Consider the following 19,583-nt stretch of genomic DNA (forward strand, 5'->3'; position numbering starts at 1 on the left):
TCTCAAACTCCTGACCTCAAGTGATCCACCCACCTCGGCCTCCCAAAGTGCTGGGATTATAGGCATGAGCCACCGCGCCTGGCCTGCTACTATATTTTAAAGTTAATCCTATACGTTGGTATCATTCAACTTCCAAACACTTCCATGTGTTTTAAAAGATCTTTATGCAACAACTGAGAACACATTTGACTATAGAATGGATGTCAGATAATACAAGGAATTACTGATCACTTAATGAGCTGCGTTAAGGGTAGGGCAGTCATGTAGGGAGGTGCTCGTGCTGTTTCAGGCATGCAGACAGATATATGTAAAGTGAAAGGACAGGATAGCTGGGATTTGTTTTAAAGTATTTAAATTTTTTTTCAGCAAAGGAAAGGGAGATACATGAAGCAAACGGGGAGAAATTTTCGTAGCTCTTCATTTCATCTGAGTGGGCGTGAACAGACATTCGTTCACCATTCTACTCAGGCCACTTTTGTGGTATTTCATAGCTGTAGTCTGCATGATCTGAGGCACGTGTGCGGATGTGCTCCCATGAGTAGGGGAAAGACAGAGGGGCAGGAAGTGGAGGGGCAGACAGTATTAGAAACAGGTATGGAAGACCCCCAACCCCTGTGCCTAACCCCACCCTGCTCTGTCAAGTCATACAGGAGGGAAAGATGCCGTGAGTAACTTCTCACTATTAGCGGTTCTTACTTCAACCCTGTCTTCACTGCCTAAGAGGAGGTACAGGACTAATGTAATTAAGGAAAAGCTGCTCCCAGGAAACCCCAAGTTGAGGGCCCCCTGAGCTCTTGGTCGTGATGACACCAACCTCATGGATGTGCTGGCAGAAGGCAGGCACTGTTGTGAGCTGACTGATGAGGTTCAGGTAAGCTGCGCCCAGAGCGTAGAGGGCACAGCGGTTGTAGACAGGCAAGTTCTCCTCATTGACTTGGGCCACGTCCTGCAGCAACACAGACAAGGCCCCCAGAGTTTTTCACTGACAGACTACACTGGGTGCCAACCCTCCACCCGACCTCTTCCCAGTCTTCTTCAGAAATGCTTGCTTTCCTAGACTAAGTCTTTCTCAGCATTTGACCCACAACTTCCTGGGGAAAAAAAGTCACCTTCATTAAAGCTGAAGGGAGGGGTAGAACAGTCCATGAACTAGGAGGCTCTTGAGTACTCACAGACTAGAGAGGCAATGACCTCAACTCCCCACTCTGCAGTTCCAGCTGTGACGACCTTCACTGCCCAAACCCTTATCATTAATCCCACTGCAGGGCACTGTCTCCTTCACTCTAGAAGATTCTTAGAGGACTGGATTGGCTTGCTAAACTGGGTTCATATGTTAAGCTAAATTAGCTGTGGGAGTTACCAGGGGATTGGCATATAAAGGAACCCCAAGTTCTAGCTCTTGAGGGTAAATAGAATTTTAAAATTGTAGCATCTAGGCTAGTCCTGCAGGATTTAGCACCATCAGACAGGTGGGACTCTGTGACTGAATTCCCATGCTTGCCCTGATTCAGGAATATAATGCCTGCCTGGCTTCAGGACCCTGGAGACCCAGCCTTTGGGGTCCAAAGGACCCACCCTGACTCCCAGTAGCCTTGGGTGCACACATGCACCCAGGAAGACCATGAAAGTCTCAAGCCCTGTCCGGTACCACACTGGCTGTCTATGCATCACAAAGGAGGCTTGGTAGACAGGTCCCCAGGCTTTGAGACTCTGACTTACCTTTCCAGGAAACATATACTTTAAACAAGTGCTCAAAACAATTCTGAAGCACAGCTCTGTTTGGGAACCAGAGAATCTTTTTTTTTTTTTTAATTTTTAATTTTTAAAAAATTTTTAGATGGAGTCTTGCTCTGTTGCCCAGACTGGCATGCAGTGGCAAGATCTTGGCTCACTGCAACCTCCACCTCCCGGGTTTAAGTGCTTCTCCTACCTCAGTCTCCCAAGTAGCTGAGACTATAGGTGTGCACCACCATGTCTGGCTAATTTTTGTATTTTTAGTGGAGACGGGGTTTCACCATGTTGGCCATGCTGGTCTTGAACTCCTGAGCTCAAGTGGTCCACCCACCTCAGCGTCCCAAAGTGCTGGGATTACAGGTGTGAGCCACGACGCCCAGCCAAGGGAACCAGAGATTCTTTAGACAAACGAGTTTGTCTGGGATCACTCAGGGCTTAAGAGCATCCTCTTAGGAATCCTTGGAGTCTCACTCAGACTCTGTGAGAGATTTGACATATAGTAGCTAAGGGATGTTTCTGAATGACCCCATTCTCTGGGTCTTCTTTAGCTTGAGGATGGGGCAAGGCCATGAATGAAGCATTCTTTGGGGTTCCCCAAACAGGACCATGGTTTGGGGTCTTCAGGGAGGAGTGGCCAACCACGCGTGCAATATTCCTGGGCTCCAAAACAGTGTTAAGCAGTTGCTACTCAATATTTTTATCAGGCCTTGCCCAAAACAGGTCCCTCCCCGATCCCAAGCCCCATGCCCTGCGCACACCAGGCCCCACCTGAACAGCCAACACCAGACGGATGAGGTCCACCACCACCTCCTCGTTAGCCAGCTCGATGCTGATGAGAGCCAACAAGCCATAGAGCGCCTCATAGTGCTTCTGCACATTTGTTTCCTCCTTGCAGCTCAGGTAGATGTGTCTGTAGAGCTGCTGGGAGTGCTAGGGACAGGAGCGGGCAGGAGAAGGCCAGGGTCAGTAGGGTGGGGACAGGAGGGGCAAGGAGAACAGGGAGGAAGACCAATCTGAAGGGGGGCAGGATGGCTGTGTGTGCCCCCTCCTCCGTTGGGGAGGGGATGCCTTTAAAGCAGGCTCTGGCAGAAGTGGACACACACAGGTAGGCTCGCATAGAGGAGGATGGGCTCCAGTGAAACCAGCACCAGAAGCTGCTGCCCACATCCAGGTATAGGAGCCGAACACAGTCACTGGCCCTGGCCTGGCTCATCACTCTGGGCTTGACTCCTCAGAGAAGTCAGCTTGACACACAGCCACAGAGGGAGGAGGCCGGCTCCAGGGACAGAGGTCAGCAGTGACTTTTACTCTGTCACCCAGGCTGGAGTACATTGGTACAATCTCAGTTCACTGCAACCTCCTCCTCCTGGGTTCAAGTGATTTTCCGGCCTCAGCCTCCCGAGTAGCTGGGATTACAGGTGCCCACCACCACGCCTGGCTAATTTTTGTAGTTTTAGTAAAGACGGGGTTTTACCACGTTGGTCAGGCTGGTCTCGAGCTCCCCACCTCAAGTGATCTATCCGCCCGCCTCAGCCTCCCAAAGTGCTGGGATCGCAGGCATGAGCCATCGCGCCCGCCCTTCACTGCGTCTGGAGGTCATGCTTGCTTACCTTCTTCATGAACACGGTGTCCTGTCGAGAGCACTTGTCCACTTTCAGCTTCAGGACAGAGATGTCACTGAGCGTACTGGGAAAGGATGCAAAGGGCCTCCTTAGCCCTTGTATGAGGCCAGCCTGAGCTCACACGGGTCACTGGGCTTTAGCCCCAACATTGTTAGTTGGTAGAAAGCCTCCAGTGCTCCCCTGACCCTGGTTCTTAGCCCAATTACCTTTTTCTCCCAAGTTCTCAAGAATTTGTCCTTCTATCTCTCTCTGTTTCCTTTTTGAGACAGGCTCTCATTCTGTCACCTAGGCTGGAGTGCAGTGGCTCAGTGATCACAGCTCTCTGCAGCTTCAACCTCCAGAGCTCAAGCAATCCTCCCAACTCAGCCTCCCAAGGAGCTGGGACCACAGGTGTGAGCCACCACACTCGGCTAATTTTTAAATTGTCTTGTAGAGATGGGGGTCTCACTATGTTGCCCTGGCTGGTCTTGAACTCTTGGGCTCAAGTGATCCTCCCACCTTGGCCTCTCAAAGTGCTGAGATTATAGGCGTGAGCACCGCCCCTGACCCCTTTTGTCTTAAATCTTCATCCTGATTATTTTCTTCCTCCTCTTATTCCCCACAAATCCCTTCAGTCTGTACTGATAACCTGCATCCCCTTCCTTCTCACACTTGCAACTCCCTTTAATGCCTACTCTCTATCTTCCAAATCTTCGGTTCACCCTCCTACTCTCTCAGACACAAGTGCCCTTTGGTCTCGCCTCCTCCTGCGGGAACCCAGGGTCAATGTTGGTGATCAGCTCTCTGGCGAGTCTCACTGAGTATCTGAATTGTCCTCCCACCTGGGTGTGAGGACAGGACCAAAGGACAGGACCTAATGGAGAGTCTTCTCCCCATCTTGTATCACCTGGAGGAAACACCCCAAGTTCACCTGATGGTAGAGAACTTGTGGCGGTTGCCATGACGATCAATGAAACTGATGAGAATCTCTAGAACAAAGAGTCGAATTTCTGCATCCTCCATGAGGGCAGTGGAGAGAAGACGGTCCAGGAAGTTGCTGGGCAGGGCTGACATCATGTTGTTGCACTGGAAACCTGTGGATACCTGCAAGGGAGGTATGGACAAGTATGCCTAGGAATGCTGTCCCTCTCAGGTGCAGGAGGAGACGGAGGAGCAGCCAGCAGAAGTGAGGTCTGATGTACACATGCTCTCTAGACATTACCCAATCCAGCCTCCCATACCCTGCAGCCCAGGCAACTTTTTGAACACTCCAACATTCACCTAGATGACAGCGAGCTCAGTAGACATGTGAATAGATGGGGACAGCATGCAGGGACAGTCGGGTGTTAAAAAGCAAGCGAGGGATGAGCCCTGGAGGGAAGCGGGAGCCAGGCAATGTCTGAGCCTAACATTCCAGCCAGTTAGGGCACAACTGATGAATAGCCACAAGGAACACAATGCCTCATTAAGAGTATGATCATCACAAAGAATGAGACAGTGGAAGAACTCACAGCTGGGCTGAAGGATCAGAACTCACACACACGGCAACCACCAAATAGTGCACATAGGAAGCATTTGGTAACAGGTCTGTTAGCCTGGCAATAATGGCGCTTTGTGACTAAAGCCAGTTTGGCATAAATAGACATGCCATATATGCTGCTGTCAAAGCATTCAACTGCAGCAAAGCACCTTTACTGTTAAATCCATATTGCAAAACAATGCCTTTGATGATTCAGAAGGTCCCTGAGGATGTACCCCAAACTGTCATATTAAGAAGATGCTGGGTACAAATTAACGAGGGTAAACTCAGAAAAGAAATGGCAGGAATATGGAGACCAAGGTGATAACTATATGAGAGCAGTGTTGGAGCACAAAGGGCTTATAAAAACCTAGTGCCATGAAGAGTATGGACTGGAGAGGAGGGAAGGCATGAGGTGGCGGCAGGGGTGGGGGGTCTGTTTAGACTGGCATGACTGGAACAGAGACAGAGACTGAGAGACGAGATGGGAGGTCTAGGGAGGGAGAGGGGCCTGGGGACCTCCCAACAGTCTGAGAAGTTTGAAATCTGGTTGTACATCAATTATAAACTGAGGCCGGGCACAGTGGCTCACGCCTGTAATCCGAGCGCTTTGGGAGGCCAAGGCAGGTGGATCACTTGAGGTCAGGAGTTCAAGACCAGCCTGACCAACCTGGTAAAACCCCATTTCTACTAAAAATACAAAAAAAAAAAAATTAGCTGATCGCACATGCCTGTAATCCCAGCTACTTGGGAGGCTGAGGCAGGAGAATTGCTTGAACCTGGGAGGCGAAGGTTGCAGTGAGCCAAGATTGTACCACTGCACTCCAGCCTGAGCAACAAGAGCAAAAAAAAAAAATATTATAATATGAGACCTACTCTGAAATAAGAGGCACCTGGTAGAGAACAGCATTTCTAGACAATTATTCTTGTAGCTGAGTTTCTCACAGGTGGGGAGAGGTGGTTGTGAGATGTCAGGTTTAGGCCCAGGGTTGTACTTCAGAATACCTGGGGAACGTGTTACAAATACAGATTCCAGGACCTCATTCAGGCTAACAGCTCAAAACCTCTGGGAATCATATATTTATCACAAGATTGTCATCAGAATGGTGTTTGAGAGCAATGGATCTAGACCCCAGTGATGGCTGCAAAGATGTAAAGAAGAGTTACATAAAAGAGTTACAGGATGGGAAGGATGGGGGCTGGGAGACTGGGGTGGGCACATGTGCCAAGAACATGTGCTGGCAAAACAGGGGAAAGGGAAACAGGGGGTACCTGGAGGGAACCAGGGCAGGAACCAACAGATTCCATCTTGAGATAGATCATGTCTAAGTGACAAGGCTACCAGTAGCCAATAAGGAACCTTTGTGAAAACTAGAAACAGGTTCCCCATTCGCTGTGGCTGACCCCGCTCTGTGGGTGCCCAGCCTGGCTAGTGAGTGGAACACAGGCTAGATTTCAGCCCTGACTCAACTGACTGGGTGTATTTGTGCAGTATGCAATGTGCACGACTGTATGTGGAGGCCTTCACTTGGTCCCTTGGACGGAGCTGTCTCCTGCAGAGGAAGAGCAGGAATAGGGATAGATGGGGCTCACCTGCAGGAGGGATTTTAGCAGCATAATCTGGGTCAGACGGTTCCTATTCTCCCTGTAGACCAGAGACACAAATACTCACCAGGATGGTAAAGGGGCGGAGATCACACACTTGCCAGCTTAGTTCTACCCCTGATTCGTTTCTCCATGAGGCTTATCGTGTTGAGTTACCCAGGACAGTGGCTTCCGGACCCAGGAAGCCGACCAAGGGGTGACTGGCTCCCCCCACTTTGGGAGGTGGTTATTGATGGGGCAGCCTGAGAAACTGTTGTGGGATCCAAGAGCCCCGCTAAAGGCTGCTGAGGGATTTGGGAGTAAAAAGAGAGCAGAGAGCAGAGCCAATAAAGTTAAGAGGGATAACGGAGGGAGTCAGAAAATGCAGCTGGGGGAGAGGAGGACTCTAGGCTGGGGGAGATTGATTGGTGGCTCACCCCGTCCTGCCCGTGTCCACTGCCTGGTGCAGGGACGGCCGCGGCACCTTGCTCATGATGAAGAGGATCACCTCGGAGCGCTGGTAGGTGGGCAGCGTGCTGGCAAAAGAGCCTGCAGGAGGTGGCGGAGAGAGTGCCCAGTGAGGCACAGGCTGCAGGGCCCCTCCTGGTTCAGCCTCTCAGCTGCACAAACCCCTGCAGACGGCGAGGGCTGCCGCTCTCCGGAGTCAATCCAGGACCAGAGAAAGGAACTCAGGATAGCCCGTGTGTGATTCATCCTCTCCAGGAAGGGGAGACATTAGGCGGTTCTGGAGGTCTCTTCCAGGCTCCGTGTTTTCACTTGTTCCTGAGGCTGTGGTTAAGGTCTTGGCTCCTTGGCTAGTGGGTGGGGATGGTGAATGCTGGGCCCTGGGACCAGGGCGGAGGGAGCCCAAGTTCTCATTGGGCGCTTCTTTCACTGGCTGCCCTAGGGTAAATCCTCCTCCCATGAACTAAGAAAAAAATGCTTCTGGATTCCTAACCTGCCTACACCAGGCTGAGGGGAAGCTCACATGGCTAGGGCAGGCAGGCTGTGAAAGCGGCTTTATCATCTCCGCTCCCAGAAGCACACACATTTTCTCCATGGCCTGCCCCCTTTCTCATTCCTTCCTCTTAGTCCCCATCTCTCCCTCCTGGAAGCCCTAACCTGGAAGCATCCGGCAGGTCTGATGGAGACTGGGACTAAGGAAGGTTCGCCTGATACTTCAGATCTGAGAAACCCATCTGACTGTTTGGCGCTGTCGCTCGGGCCCTGCCCAGCCAGCGCACCATGACCGACTTCATTTTCTCCGAGGTCCGCGAATAACACGTGGATGCGGGACGATCCTACAGAGCCCCTGATGGATGCCCTTCGCCCCAGTGCGGTCCCTCCCTCTCCAAACCCCATCCCCAGGCCTCCCCCGGGGCCCCGCCCCTTTCCAGGGACCCTCTTTCCTCCCCTCGGCCCCGCCCCTGACCCCGCCCTGCGCCTCCGTCTTGCGTCCCTGGGCCCCGCCCCTACCCCTCCCCGCGCCTCGCCCCACCCCTCCCCGCGCCTCGCCCCCAGCCGCACCGACGGTCTTGATGACGGCCTCCTGGAACATGCGCTCCTCGTGCTCCTTGATGATCTTGGTGCCGAGGCTGACCGCCCCGTCGTAGCTCCCGGTCAGCGCGTAGTCGATGCTGAGCCGCAGCTGCCTCAGCAGCGTGTTGAACATCTCCAGCACGGTGGGCCCTGGGAGCGGCGGGGCGGGACGCCCGAGATCAGGGCTGGCACCCTCCTCCTCCCTGCACCGCAAGCAGGCAGGGCAGGCCCACGCCCCCTTCCAGCCTGGGCTTCCTCTGCGCCCCCAACTTCTCGGCGGACTTCTCCCGAGGAAAACGGACTCCGACCCCTCCCTGTTGCCCCTTGCGTCTCTCTGGAACAGGCGGCAGCCTCCGCGGGGTCCCCGGCCCTCAGGTCCTCGCCAGGCCCCTTACCCACAGAGCCCGTGGCGGCGATGACCGCGGCTTCCGACAGGACCTCCACGATGCCTGCGCGCACCGTCGCAGCGCTGCGGCTGTTGGCGTCCAGGTGGCCCAGGAGCTGCTGGATGACCAGGTGGGAGTGCTGCGGCTGCGGGAGGAAGATGAGCTGGGCCTGGACAGTAACCCCACGGGGCCGCGGCCCTCTCCTGGCACCCAAAGGCGGGGGCAAACTAAAGGGACGTCCCAGGGCCCCGGGCACTGCAGGTGGCACTGACACCTTGCGCCCTTTCCTGCATCCTTCCCTCCTCCCTCCAACAAAGAGCCAAATCCCAGTGGAGGCTTCGGCTGACAGTGTTCCAGGGCCCTTTTACTTCAAAATGGGTCAAAAGACCATTTTAAAATAGGGTCTTCCTTTCATTTCCGGTGCCTCAGGTCTTTCCGCAAGGGCCACGGGAGGTCACATGGCTTAGTCCAGTGCTGCCTAAGGTGGGGCCCCTGGGCTGGTGCCCATTCAAAATGGGTCTGATACTGGTTTACACTGAGATAAGGACGGGATGGAGAGTCAGTGTTTAGTAAACAGTTTGTCAATGCTGTAGCAGCCAAGGGTGTGATCTGTAGGCTTGCATTTTGCATGAGTTTTTCATTTTATTTTTCTAGAAATTATTTGTTTTAATTGTATTTTATAAAAGTGTTGGTCTGTGATGTACTGGAAATAAAATCAGCCGGCTCTTCTCCACAGCTAGCTTAAGCAGCACTGGTTTAGGCAACCGGGGGCTTCGGAGGAGTCACAGGGGACTTCTGGCTTTCTACTTTAGTGCCCGTCCGGCTCCCAGAGGGGCCTTTGTCCCGGGATCATGCTGGCCCAGGGGAGCCACCATACCTGAATTGAGTACATGATGATTTTAAAGCAACGGATGGCGAACACCTTGGGTTCCCAAAGAGAATGGTTATCCAAATGTCTGTGAGGGAGAAAACGTGGGGGAACAACTGTGAAACTCCCGGCAGTGTCAGGGAGAAGAGATTAGCTTGGAGGGAGAGGGACACCTCCTCAGAGCCCCTGGCACAGTTCCTGGGTGAAGAAGTAAAGCCTGAAGGGCCTTGGGGTAGTCCCAGTCCAGCGCTGGAGACAGGCCAAGGACAGCGCTCTGCATTTGTGGACATGTGCGGTGAAGCTGGGCACCTTCCCTTAGCATTGGGTGCCTTCCTACCATGCAGCACTTGGCCACCCTGTGGCAGCTTTTGCTGTCACAGTGCAGGGAACACAGGCAGAGGGAAGGGATCGACTTGGCTGCAGCACTACCACTGTAATATCCCCTTCCCCTCAGCCAGCCAGGAGATGCCAGGGACCCGAAACATGTCCAGGCTGAAGGCTGGGGCCAAGGCAGTGGGTGGGGGCACTCACATGAGAACAGGCTTGATGGCGTTTTTGATGTTGCCAAAGGCAGCCCGGCCCAGCAGCTCCCGAAGGCACCTCTCAGCCAGCTCCGCAGGGCTCTCTTTCTCCTTCTCAGGTGCTTGGAGGGGTGAGGGAGACCGGCTGGAGAGACAGAGGCACACGGGTAGAGGGTGGCATGCAGGCTGGGGTCAGGCTCTGTGCAGTCCTGCCTTTCTGTTCTTCATCCACACAGGACACACAGGAATTTGACACGGGTTGCACTAGGCAGTAGGGGAGGTGTCACAGCTGTCAGAAATGAAACGGGGGTAAAGAAGCCCCCACTGGGGGAAGTGAGGGAAGATTGGGGAAGGAAAAATAAAGTTCTTTTTCTGGAAATCCTTAAAGATTTCCAGACACGCCACTGTGTGAAGGATGCTCTGAGCCCCATGGGCCAGGTGAGGTGTAGAACATGTGTGTCTCGATGCACCTAAGGCTTCGGAAGGAAAAGGAGATGGGAGATGAAGATAGGGAAGGCAGGCAAAAAACAAAACAGAAGTGGAAGAAAGGAGAGGAGAGAGAGGGAGGGAAAAGGAGAGCCACAGTGGCTGGCTCAGGCAAGAGTCAACGATCCTTAAGTCACAGGGAGTCGGCCCACATCTGGACAGAACAGGAGCCCGAGGACTCCCAGCCCAGAGACCACCAGAGACCATATTGTCAGTGAGACGCTATTCCAGAAACAGCCACCAGAGGGCATACGAATCCCACCCCACCCCAACTCCCGCCCCTGCCCCCGTCCACCCAAGTCTAGCTCTAGTAGCCTGGGATCAACAGACTTAACCAGCCTAGTGAACAGATAGCCCAGGTGGGACAGCAACATGGACCTTTCTCCCCATTCCATTTCACTGAGAGGAAAAATGAGGGGGCAGGGACAGGAATGAATCCCATGCTTAGGGGGTCCAGGATTAAAACCCAGTGTCTACAAGCTCTTGCTAAGTGGCTACGGGCTGGTCAAGCATGCACGTTTTCAGGGCCTGAAATAGCAGCAGAAAGCAACAGAGGAAGCAGGGTCCAGATGGAGAGTCCACAGTGATTGGAGCCACGAAAGGCATCTTTCTTTTCTTTTTTTTTAGACGGAGTCTCGCTCTGTCACCCAGGCTGTAACTGCAGTGGCACGATCTCAGCTCACTGCAAGCTCTGCCTTCTGGGCTCCCATTCTCCTGCCTCAGCCTCCGGAGTAGCTGGGACTACAGGCGCCCGCCACCACGCCCGGCTAATTTTTTTGTATTTTTTTTTTTTTTTAGTAGAGACACGGTTTCACCGTGTTAGCCAGGATGGTCTCGATTTCCTGACCTCGTGATCTGCCTGCCTCAGCTTCCCAAAGTGCTGGGATTACAGGCATGAGCCACCGCACCTGACCCACGAAAGGCACCTTAAAGCCTCCTTGGCCCTGTTTCCAGGGAGACAAAGGTAACTAGACTCTTGGTTCTGTGTGTGATTACCAACAGACTTACCCCCAGGGAGCCCAGCACCAACACTGTCCTCCTTTGGTAACGCAGATGTTAAGGGATGCTGCGGGCTGGCACAAAGCCAGACCCATGGCTCCTAGGGAGTCAGCTTTGGACTCACTGCAGAACAAGCCACAAAGCCATGTCCCTGGCCTCGTAGCTGAGTTTTACTGACCAACCCAAACCATGTGGCTCCCAAGCAGCCCTTGGAGGGCTGATCATATCCACCGTCCTGCCCCACCCCGGCGTGCTCACCTCTCTGCCTCCTCTACATGCTGCAGATTGAAAAGCAGCGATGGGACGATCTTGTCCATGTGCTGTGGGTCCCAGATATTGGCCTGCAGTTCATCATTCACCGTCTTCCTCACCACCCCTTGTAGGCCTTTGATGCCTGACATTCGAATTCTGTAAGGAAAAGGGTGAAGTGGGACTCGGAAGTCCTCCAGTCCTGAGAAGTCCAGCTTTGGTGGTTAAGAGAGGAGCGCAGCTTGGGCGTCAGGGATACATTTGTCCATCAGAAGGCAGAATGGAGACCACCTGCTACTCTCATGGGACCTCCTGGTGCTGGCAGATGTGAGCCCAGGAAGCCATGTCTTTTGATTCATCTTGGAGACTCCCAGGCTGCCCTTGCCTTGGTACCGTCTGGGCTCCAGCCCTAGGGTGCTGGGTGCTCCAGCTCCCCGTCTTTAGTACTTAGCTGGGGTTGTTCCAGCTTGGGCCCAAGATGTGAAAGCTCAGAATGCTACCAAGAACTGATGAAGCAGAATCCGAGACTGTGAGCAATTTGCGGGGGCAGTGGGAGGCAGATCCAGAGGGAGAGGCACAGAGCTGCAGGCTCTCTGGGCACAAAGGGGTTTCAGCTTGGGGCTAGGCTTACCCAGAGGGGAAACGGAGTAACAGCACAGCAGGAGCCCCTTTTGTACACCCCCAGTCCCTGCTGCGCTAGCCCAGGGTCAGCACAGCCCTGTGGGAGGGAGCCCTCTTTACTGGCCGTTTATTTCAGCCTGAAGTTTCTTTCTTTCTTTTTATAAAGCCTTTTTTCTGGTTATAAAATAATACATGCTAATCATAGAAAAGCAGAGAGAAGAGAAGATTTACCACTTCCACCACCACTACCACTGTTATCTTTGTTATCAGAGATAACTGTTATTGGCATTTTGATGTGATTCCTTTCTTCTGTGCATAATAGATAACAGAATTAAGACCCTATTGCATATTTGATCAGTAATGGCTTTTTTCACATACATTCTATGCATTTTCCTATGTCATTAACTCTTCATAAACATGTCGAATGGTTGCCTGATACACTATCATAAGGCCTTTCTCAACTAGTGACTAGTAGTCATTTAAGTTGTTTCGAAACGTTTTGCTTTTTTTTTTTTTTTTTGAGATGGAGTCTGGCTCTGTCTCAGGCTGGAGTGCAGTGGTGCGATCTCGGCTCACTGCAACCTCTGCCTCCCAGGTTCAACCTCTCGAGAGGTTGAGATGAGAAAATCACTTGAACCCAGGAAGCAGAGGTTGCAGTGAGCTGAGATCGTGCCACTGCACTCCTGCCTAGGCGACAGAGTAAGATCCTGTCTCAAAAAGAAAAAAAAAAAGGAAAAAAAAAAAGAAATTAGCCAGGTGTGGTGGTGTGCACCTGTAGTCACAGATACTTAGGAGGATGAGGTAAAAGGACAGATTGAGCCTGGGAGGCGAAGGTTGCAGTGGGCTGAGATTATGTGAGATCATGCCACTGTGCTCCAGCCTGGATGAAAGAGTGAGACTCTGTCTCAAAAAAAGAAACAAAAGGCTCCCAATTTGCCAAAATAACTGCCCCCACCCCCGGCCCATGCGCAAGCCGCAGGAGAATGCCACTCTCACAGTGCCTGCGGCGGTATTGAGGATCTTATTTTAAACATCTGTTCTAATTTTACGAGTCCAAAAAATCCTCACATTTTGTAGCTATTTCAATTCACATCCTTTTGTGATTATTGGAGATGAGCAGTTTTTCTCAAGGTTGAGTTGCCAGTTGCATTTTTAACTTCAGTTTTAACTGGGGTTGCCAGGGTGCTACCCTGGGCCTTACCAAGGAACCGTGACTGGAGGTGGCAGGAGCCTACGAGCACCAGGATACCCTGGCCCAGAAGCCTTTAGGGCCACTGGCAATGGGCAAGGATTCCCTGGAAGTACCTGGCCACGCTGACCTGACCCTGACCACGTTCAAGACCCTGAGCTGGCCGCTGTCTGGACTTGGGAATGAACGACCGGGAATACTGTCCTGCTGACTTTTCTTGGTTCCAGTTTAAAAAGGCACTCCCCAAAGGACAAGTGCAACACACCTCCAGCGTGCTGGACTCGTTTGTCCCACCCAAGGGGGCCTGGCTGGCAGGAAACAAGGCCTGGTTGGCAGAAAAATTTCTACCCAGGGCTCCCTTATGTGTACCTGTGAATTAATTTTTCTTCTTTTCCTAACTACTTTGCACTCCTTCAGTCTCCCCAGAATCCCTTCCACAAATGCACATGATCCATTCTGTGACACCCAGAGCTGACCATGCCTTTCAAAAGAAGTTCAGAAAGATCAGGCCTGGGGGAGGAGGAACTTCTTACTCTTCCTATTTATTTACTTATTTTTCGAGACAGAGTCTCACTCTGTTGCCCAGGCTGGAGTGCAGTGGTGCAATCTCAGCTCACTGCAACTTCCACCTCCCGGATTCAAGCAATTCTTGTGCCTCAGCCACCTGAGTAGCTGGGATGACAGTTGCATGCCACCATGCCTGGCTAATTTTTTGTATTTTTAATAGAGACGGGGGTTTCGCCACGTTGGCCAGGCTGGTCTTGAACTCCTGACCTCAAGTAATCCACCTGCCTCAGTCTCCCAAAGTGCTGGGAATACAGGCATGAGCCACCACAGCTGGCCCTTACTACTCCTCGTAATGGGTACAGTGGAGATCTACCCATGACCAAGGGCCCCATGAAGTCTCTGAATCACTTGAACCTGGGAGGCGGAGGTTGCAATTAGCCAAGACTGCGCCCTGCGCTCCAGCCTGGGCAACAGAGTGAAACTCGGTCTCAAAAAAAAAAAAAAAAAAAAAGAGAAACCATATGTAGGGAGCTGGGTGCTGCCTACCTGCCCAGCAACATCAGAGCAGACACAGACACTAACAAAAGCAGACATGCAATAGCAGGTTGGACGTTATCTACAGGACCCACCTTTGCTTCTGCTGTGAGCTGAACCACCCACCCTTGCCTTCCCCTACTCACTTAGTCTTGATTTCTAAGTCATCGTGGCTTGAGTGGCACATTTCGCTGAATCGGGACACAAAGAAGTCATAGCTCCGGTGATAGGATGGGGTGTCCTCCTCGATGTTGGCAAACTTCACAAACTATCAGGGAGGAAGGAGAGAAATACACGAGCGAGGTGACCCCCTGTGCTTCTCATTGCTGGGCATCCCCAGACCCCCTGCCATGGTCAAGCCATGGGAACCACGCATCCCGGAGCCAGCTCGGCCGGCCTCGCAGAGCACACTGGGGAAATGAGTTCCCAATCCTGCTCAGCTCTCCCGTTGCACAACAAGACTGGAAACCATGGCCCTTCTCAGGCCTACCCTGCTGTGGGAGCAGAGGATGGAAGAGAAGGGAACATGAAGGAGTTCACGGAAGCACCTGCCCTCTCCCCTCCATCCAGAACTGCGCAAACACACTGGGGTAGGGAGGCTGTTAGGAATAACACGGAACCTGAGTGAAAGCCAGCGATGAAGCAGCAGCACCACCCTCAATGAATTCGAGGACACAAGAACAAATCTGAAATTTGACTTAAAAATGTAATTACACTTTATTGTTAGAAATTGGAGTTTGGTCAGGTGCAGTGGCTCATGCCTGTAATCCCAGCACTTTGGGAGGCCGAGGTGGGTGGATCATTTGAGGTCAGGAGTTCAAGACCAGCCGGCCAACATGGTGAGACCCTGTCTGTACTAAAAATACAAAATTACCCAGGCATGGTGGCAGGCGCCTATAGTCCCAGCTACTTTGGGAGACTGAGGCAAGAGAATCACTTGAACCTGGGAGGTGGAAGTTGTTGTGAGCCGAGATCGCACCACTGCACTCCAGCCTGGGCAATAGAGCGAGACTCCATCTCAGACAAAAACAAACAAAAACAACAACAACAACAAAAATTGGAGTCCATTTTTTAAGTTTGCCATTTCAGTTCAATAGGTCTTGATAGGCATCCTGGGCAGCTAGATTTCTTCTGCACCAGGATGCTGCACATTTGCAATTCTAAATAGGGACTTAATTTCAACTGAGTCCTGCAGAGAAGCAACAATCATGAACTAAATAAAGTTAAATTACTAAATATTTAATATGATTCTTATGGGGTTTTTGTTGTTGTTGTTGTTGCTGTTTTTGAGATGGAGTCTTGCTCTGTCGCCAGACTGGAATGCAGTGGCGCTATTTCAGCTCACTACAACCTCTACCTCCCGGGTTCAAGCGATTCTCTTGCCTCAGCCTCCCAAGTAGCTGGGTCTACAGGAGTGCGCCACCATGCCCAGCTAATTTTTGTATTTTTCGTAGAGATGGGGTTTCACCATGTTGGCCAGGATGGTCTTGATCTCTTGACCTCGTGATCCGCCCACCTCAGCCTCCCAAAGTGCTAGGATTACAGGTGTGAGCCACTGTGCCCGGCCAGGGCTTTTTTTTTTGAGATGAAGTCTTACTCTGTTGCCCAGGCTGGCATGCAATGGCATGATCTCGGCTCACTGCAACTTCCTCCTCTCGGTTTCAAGTGAGTCTCCTGCCTCAGCCTCCTAACTAGCTGGGATTACAGGCACTTGCCATCAGGCCCAGCTAATTTTTTTTTTGTAGAGAGGGGGGTTTCACTATGTTGGTCAGGCTGGTCTTGAACTCCTGACCTCAGGTGATCCACCCACCTCAGCCTCCCAAAGTGCTGGGATTATAGGCATCAGCCATAGCACACAGCCTTTATAGGTTGTTTTGTTTACTGTTATTAATCTAGTACCCCCAAACAACTAAAAAGGTTAGATTCACTATACAATATATTCTCCATTATTCTGCCCTGTATTATTATTTAATTTTTATAAACATGTGTTGCGTCAAAAAGGATATGGTATTCTTCCCAAAAGTATCTAGTTAGTGGACTCTCATAATATTTAGTATTGTCAATTTGTATCTGTATTTAACAACTTAAAAGTTGTTAATAACTTTTTCTGAATGAAAATTAGCGGCTTCCACAAACATCATTAATTATTGTAGTGTTTTATTCTTACAATAATAAACACAACAGCTATTTTCTGTTGACTGAGAGAATCCCAACATATAAGCAAATAAGGAGATCTTTCCTTCCAAGCTACATCTAAAATGGATTCATATATTTGGGAGAGAATATTCTGATATCAGCAATAAATCCAAGTGACATTGCTGGCATGACTGATGCAGTGATGCAGAAGAGGCACAATGGTGGATCCAGTGGTAATCCATGCGATCACAAGATCATCAATTACGTGCAAGTTCAGGAGAGTCCCAGAAAGAAGGCTGAAGTCGGCCTTCGGCTGCCTGGCCTTCATAAGCCCCCAAGGCTGGAACACAGACTTGAGGTGCTGAAGCCATGAACCAGGTTTGGCTGAAGTTAAGGTTGGGTGCATCACTGCCCTTAGCCACCGACACAGGCAAAGTCTGGTCCAGTCAGGATGTCTGTCCACTCAAAGGAGACACACAGCTCTAGCAGGTTCCAAATGCAGATCTAGCTCTTAACTGGAGGTGTGGACTTTGAATGAGACATTTAACTTCTTTTTATGTTTTGGTTTTCCCATGTGCAAAATAAGCAGCCCGGTTGTCACTAAGGTTCTTTTAAAGTTTCAAAAATCTATACTGTGTCTACTTCGAATATGATGAGGCAGATTAAGACTCCCTATGTGTGTAAGAGTGCCTGCATTTTAGAATAAAAGAAACAGTGAAAAAAAGAAGCCAATAACAAAGAGAAAGAAACAAACACAGACTTTGTCCCCAGGATGTAGTGATGGTGTAGACTCAAATGTACCTCAGGAGAATGAATGGCCAAACTTTATGTTCGCTGGTTTGGGAGTTTGTGGGCTAATGGTTATGAACATTTTAGAAGCAATTTTTTTTTTTTTTTGAGACAGGGTCTCGCTCTGTCATCCAGGCTGGAGTGCAGTGGTGTGATCTTGGCTCACTGCAACCTCTGCCTCCTGGGTTCAAGTGGTTCTTCCCACTCAGCCTCCCTAATAGCTGGGACTACAGCCACAATGCATGGCTAATTTTGTATTTTTAGTAGAGGCGGGGTTTTGCCATGTTGGCCAGGCTGGTCTTGAACTCCTGACCTCAAGTGATAGTCCTGCCTTGGCCTCCCAAAGTGCTGGGATTACAGTCGTGAGCCACCCTGCCTGGCCTAGAAGCTTATATAATGTCTGGTACTACCCTAAGACTTGTACATACGTCATCTCTTTTATTTCTTAAAATGATTCTAAGTTAGAGTGGTTTCTATTCTCATTTTATAGACAAAGAGACTGACATCCACAACAGTTAGGCAACTTGCCCAAGGCCCTGCAGGAGGTGGCCGGTCCCCCACATCCTGCTGCCTGTCTCCAGCAGGACTTCCTCACTGAAAACCTTGGCTTTTTGGTAGTTTTGTTTTATTTTTATTTTTCAGCTTTATTTAGGTATAATGGACAAATAGAAATCGTATATATTTATATATTGAAGGTGTACAACTTGATGTTTTAGTTATTTATTCACTCATTTATAGAGACAGAGTCTTACTCTGTCACCCAGGCTGGAGTGCAGTGGTGCAATCATGGCTCACCACAACCTGGAACTCCTGGGCTCAAGTGATCCTCCTGCTTCCTGAGTAGCTAGGACTATAGGTGTGCACCACCATGCCTGGCTAATTTTTTTTTTAAATTGTTTTATTTTTTAGACGGAGTCTCACTCCAGGCTGGAGTGCAGTGGCCTCAGTCTCCCAAAAGCTAGGATTACAGGCACCCGCCACCACGCCTGGCTAATTTTTGTATTTTAGTAGAGACGGGGTTTTGCCATGTCGGCCAGGCTGGTCTTGAACTCTTGGTCTCAAGCAATCTGCCTGCCTCGGCCTCCCAAAATGCTGGGATTACAGGCGTGAGCCACCGCACCTGGCCTGTTTTCTTTTCTTTAAAATGTATCTATCACCTCCTAGGAACATGAATAAAGTAGAGAAGATTCAGAAAAGCTCCCTGAACTCCTGGAGTAACAGGAACTGTGTGAACTCAAGGCATATTATTAGTAAGGTTCTTATTCTAAGAGGCTTAGACTTTTTATGACCCTACAGGATTCAGCACCACACAATCATTGAATAGCAGTGTTTGCTGGGGCAATGAACAAATACATTCCACTCAGCACTTAAAAAACAACACGCCATTCTTAACATGCCCGGGACTCCACCCACTGTTCTTTCCCATCCCACTTGATCAGAAAAACAAATTTCAGATATGGTTGTAGTAAAGCTTATTTGCTTTCGTTTAATCTATGCCTTGTTCTGTTGGAAGCCTTCAAAATATCTAAAAGACATCACAAAGCCCGAGTTCTAGAAGAGGCTATTCATAGACATAGGAGTTTTCATCAGGAATGGCCAGGCCAGGCCCAGTTAACACCTACAGTCTAAGTAATAACAACAGTAAATATTTCTGTGGCACTGGTTGCTTAACATGTCAGTGTTAGCTGTCTGTGACTGTGTTGTTTCTGCCTCAGTCTTGACATCGTCTTGTCCCCTGTGTGTCAAATCTCCCTCTGCTTATCTCTAATAAAATGCTTGTGATTGCATTTAGACCCACCTGGAAAATCCACGATAATCTCCCAATCTCAAATTAAGTTAGTCCTTAATTTAATCACAGCTGCTAAGACCCTGTTTCCATATAAGGTCACATGCAGAGGGATTAAGATGGAGCCATCTATTGATGCATCATTTTCCAGCTGATCACAACATCCTTTATCTGATACGATTTTCGGCAGTCTTGTGAGTTTAGCAGAACATGCGTTGCTCCCGTTAGAGAGATGAAAAAACTGAGGCTTAAGGGAGCAAGCGAATTATTTCAGCTCAGCCCGCTTGTGACAGGTGGAGCTGAGCCTCAGGCTTGGGAATTCTCACACTGGGTCCCATGATCTTAGCTCTTTACATTTTAATGTGTATCAGAACTACCTAGGGAGCTTGTTTAAAATACAGATTTCTGAGCCACTCCAGCCTACTGCTATCCTACTGAACAGACTCTCTAGGGGCAGGGCTTAAGTATCTGTATTTTATTTTATTTTATTTATTTATTTATTTATTTATTTATTTATTTATTTATTTATTTATTT

At 50.3% G+C, this 19,583-nt stretch overlaps 1 protein-coding gene across 1 annotated transcript in view; it reads right to left on the bottom strand.

Annotated features, from left to right (window-relative positions):
* Positions 1–19,583, bottom strand: part of EFR3B (EFR3 homolog B) — a 114,682-nt gene that overhangs the window by 17,618 nt on the left and 77,481 nt on the right. Inside the window, exons 5-16 of the mRNA XM_023230109.1 lie at positions 14,484–14,605; positions 11,496–11,645; positions 9,763–9,897; positions 9,241–9,319; positions 8,373–8,508; positions 7,966–8,127; positions 6,876–6,987; positions 6,448–6,499; positions 4,267–4,439; positions 3,345–3,420; positions 2,503–2,664; positions 815–946 (exon numbers count right to left, since the gene is read on the bottom strand). Of these exons, the coding sequence (XP_023085877.1) occupies positions 815–946; positions 2,503–2,664; positions 3,345–3,420; positions 4,267–4,439; positions 6,448–6,499; positions 6,876–6,987; positions 7,966–8,127; positions 8,373–8,508; positions 9,241–9,319; positions 9,763–9,897; positions 11,496–11,645; positions 14,484–14,605 (1,491 nt within the window). The remainder of the gene's footprint in view (positions 1–814; positions 947–2,502; positions 2,665–3,344; positions 3,421–4,266; positions 4,440–6,447; positions 6,500–6,875; positions 6,988–7,965; positions 8,128–8,372; positions 8,509–9,240; positions 9,320–9,762; positions 9,898–11,495; positions 11,646–14,483; positions 14,606–19,583) is intronic.

This window comes from Piliocolobus tephrosceles, chromosome 15 (assembly GCF_002776525.5).
Source record: "Piliocolobus tephrosceles isolate RC106 chromosome 15, ASM277652v3, whole genome shotgun sequence".
NCBI lineage: Eukaryota > Metazoa > Chordata > Mammalia > Primates > Cercopithecidae > Piliocolobus > Piliocolobus tephrosceles.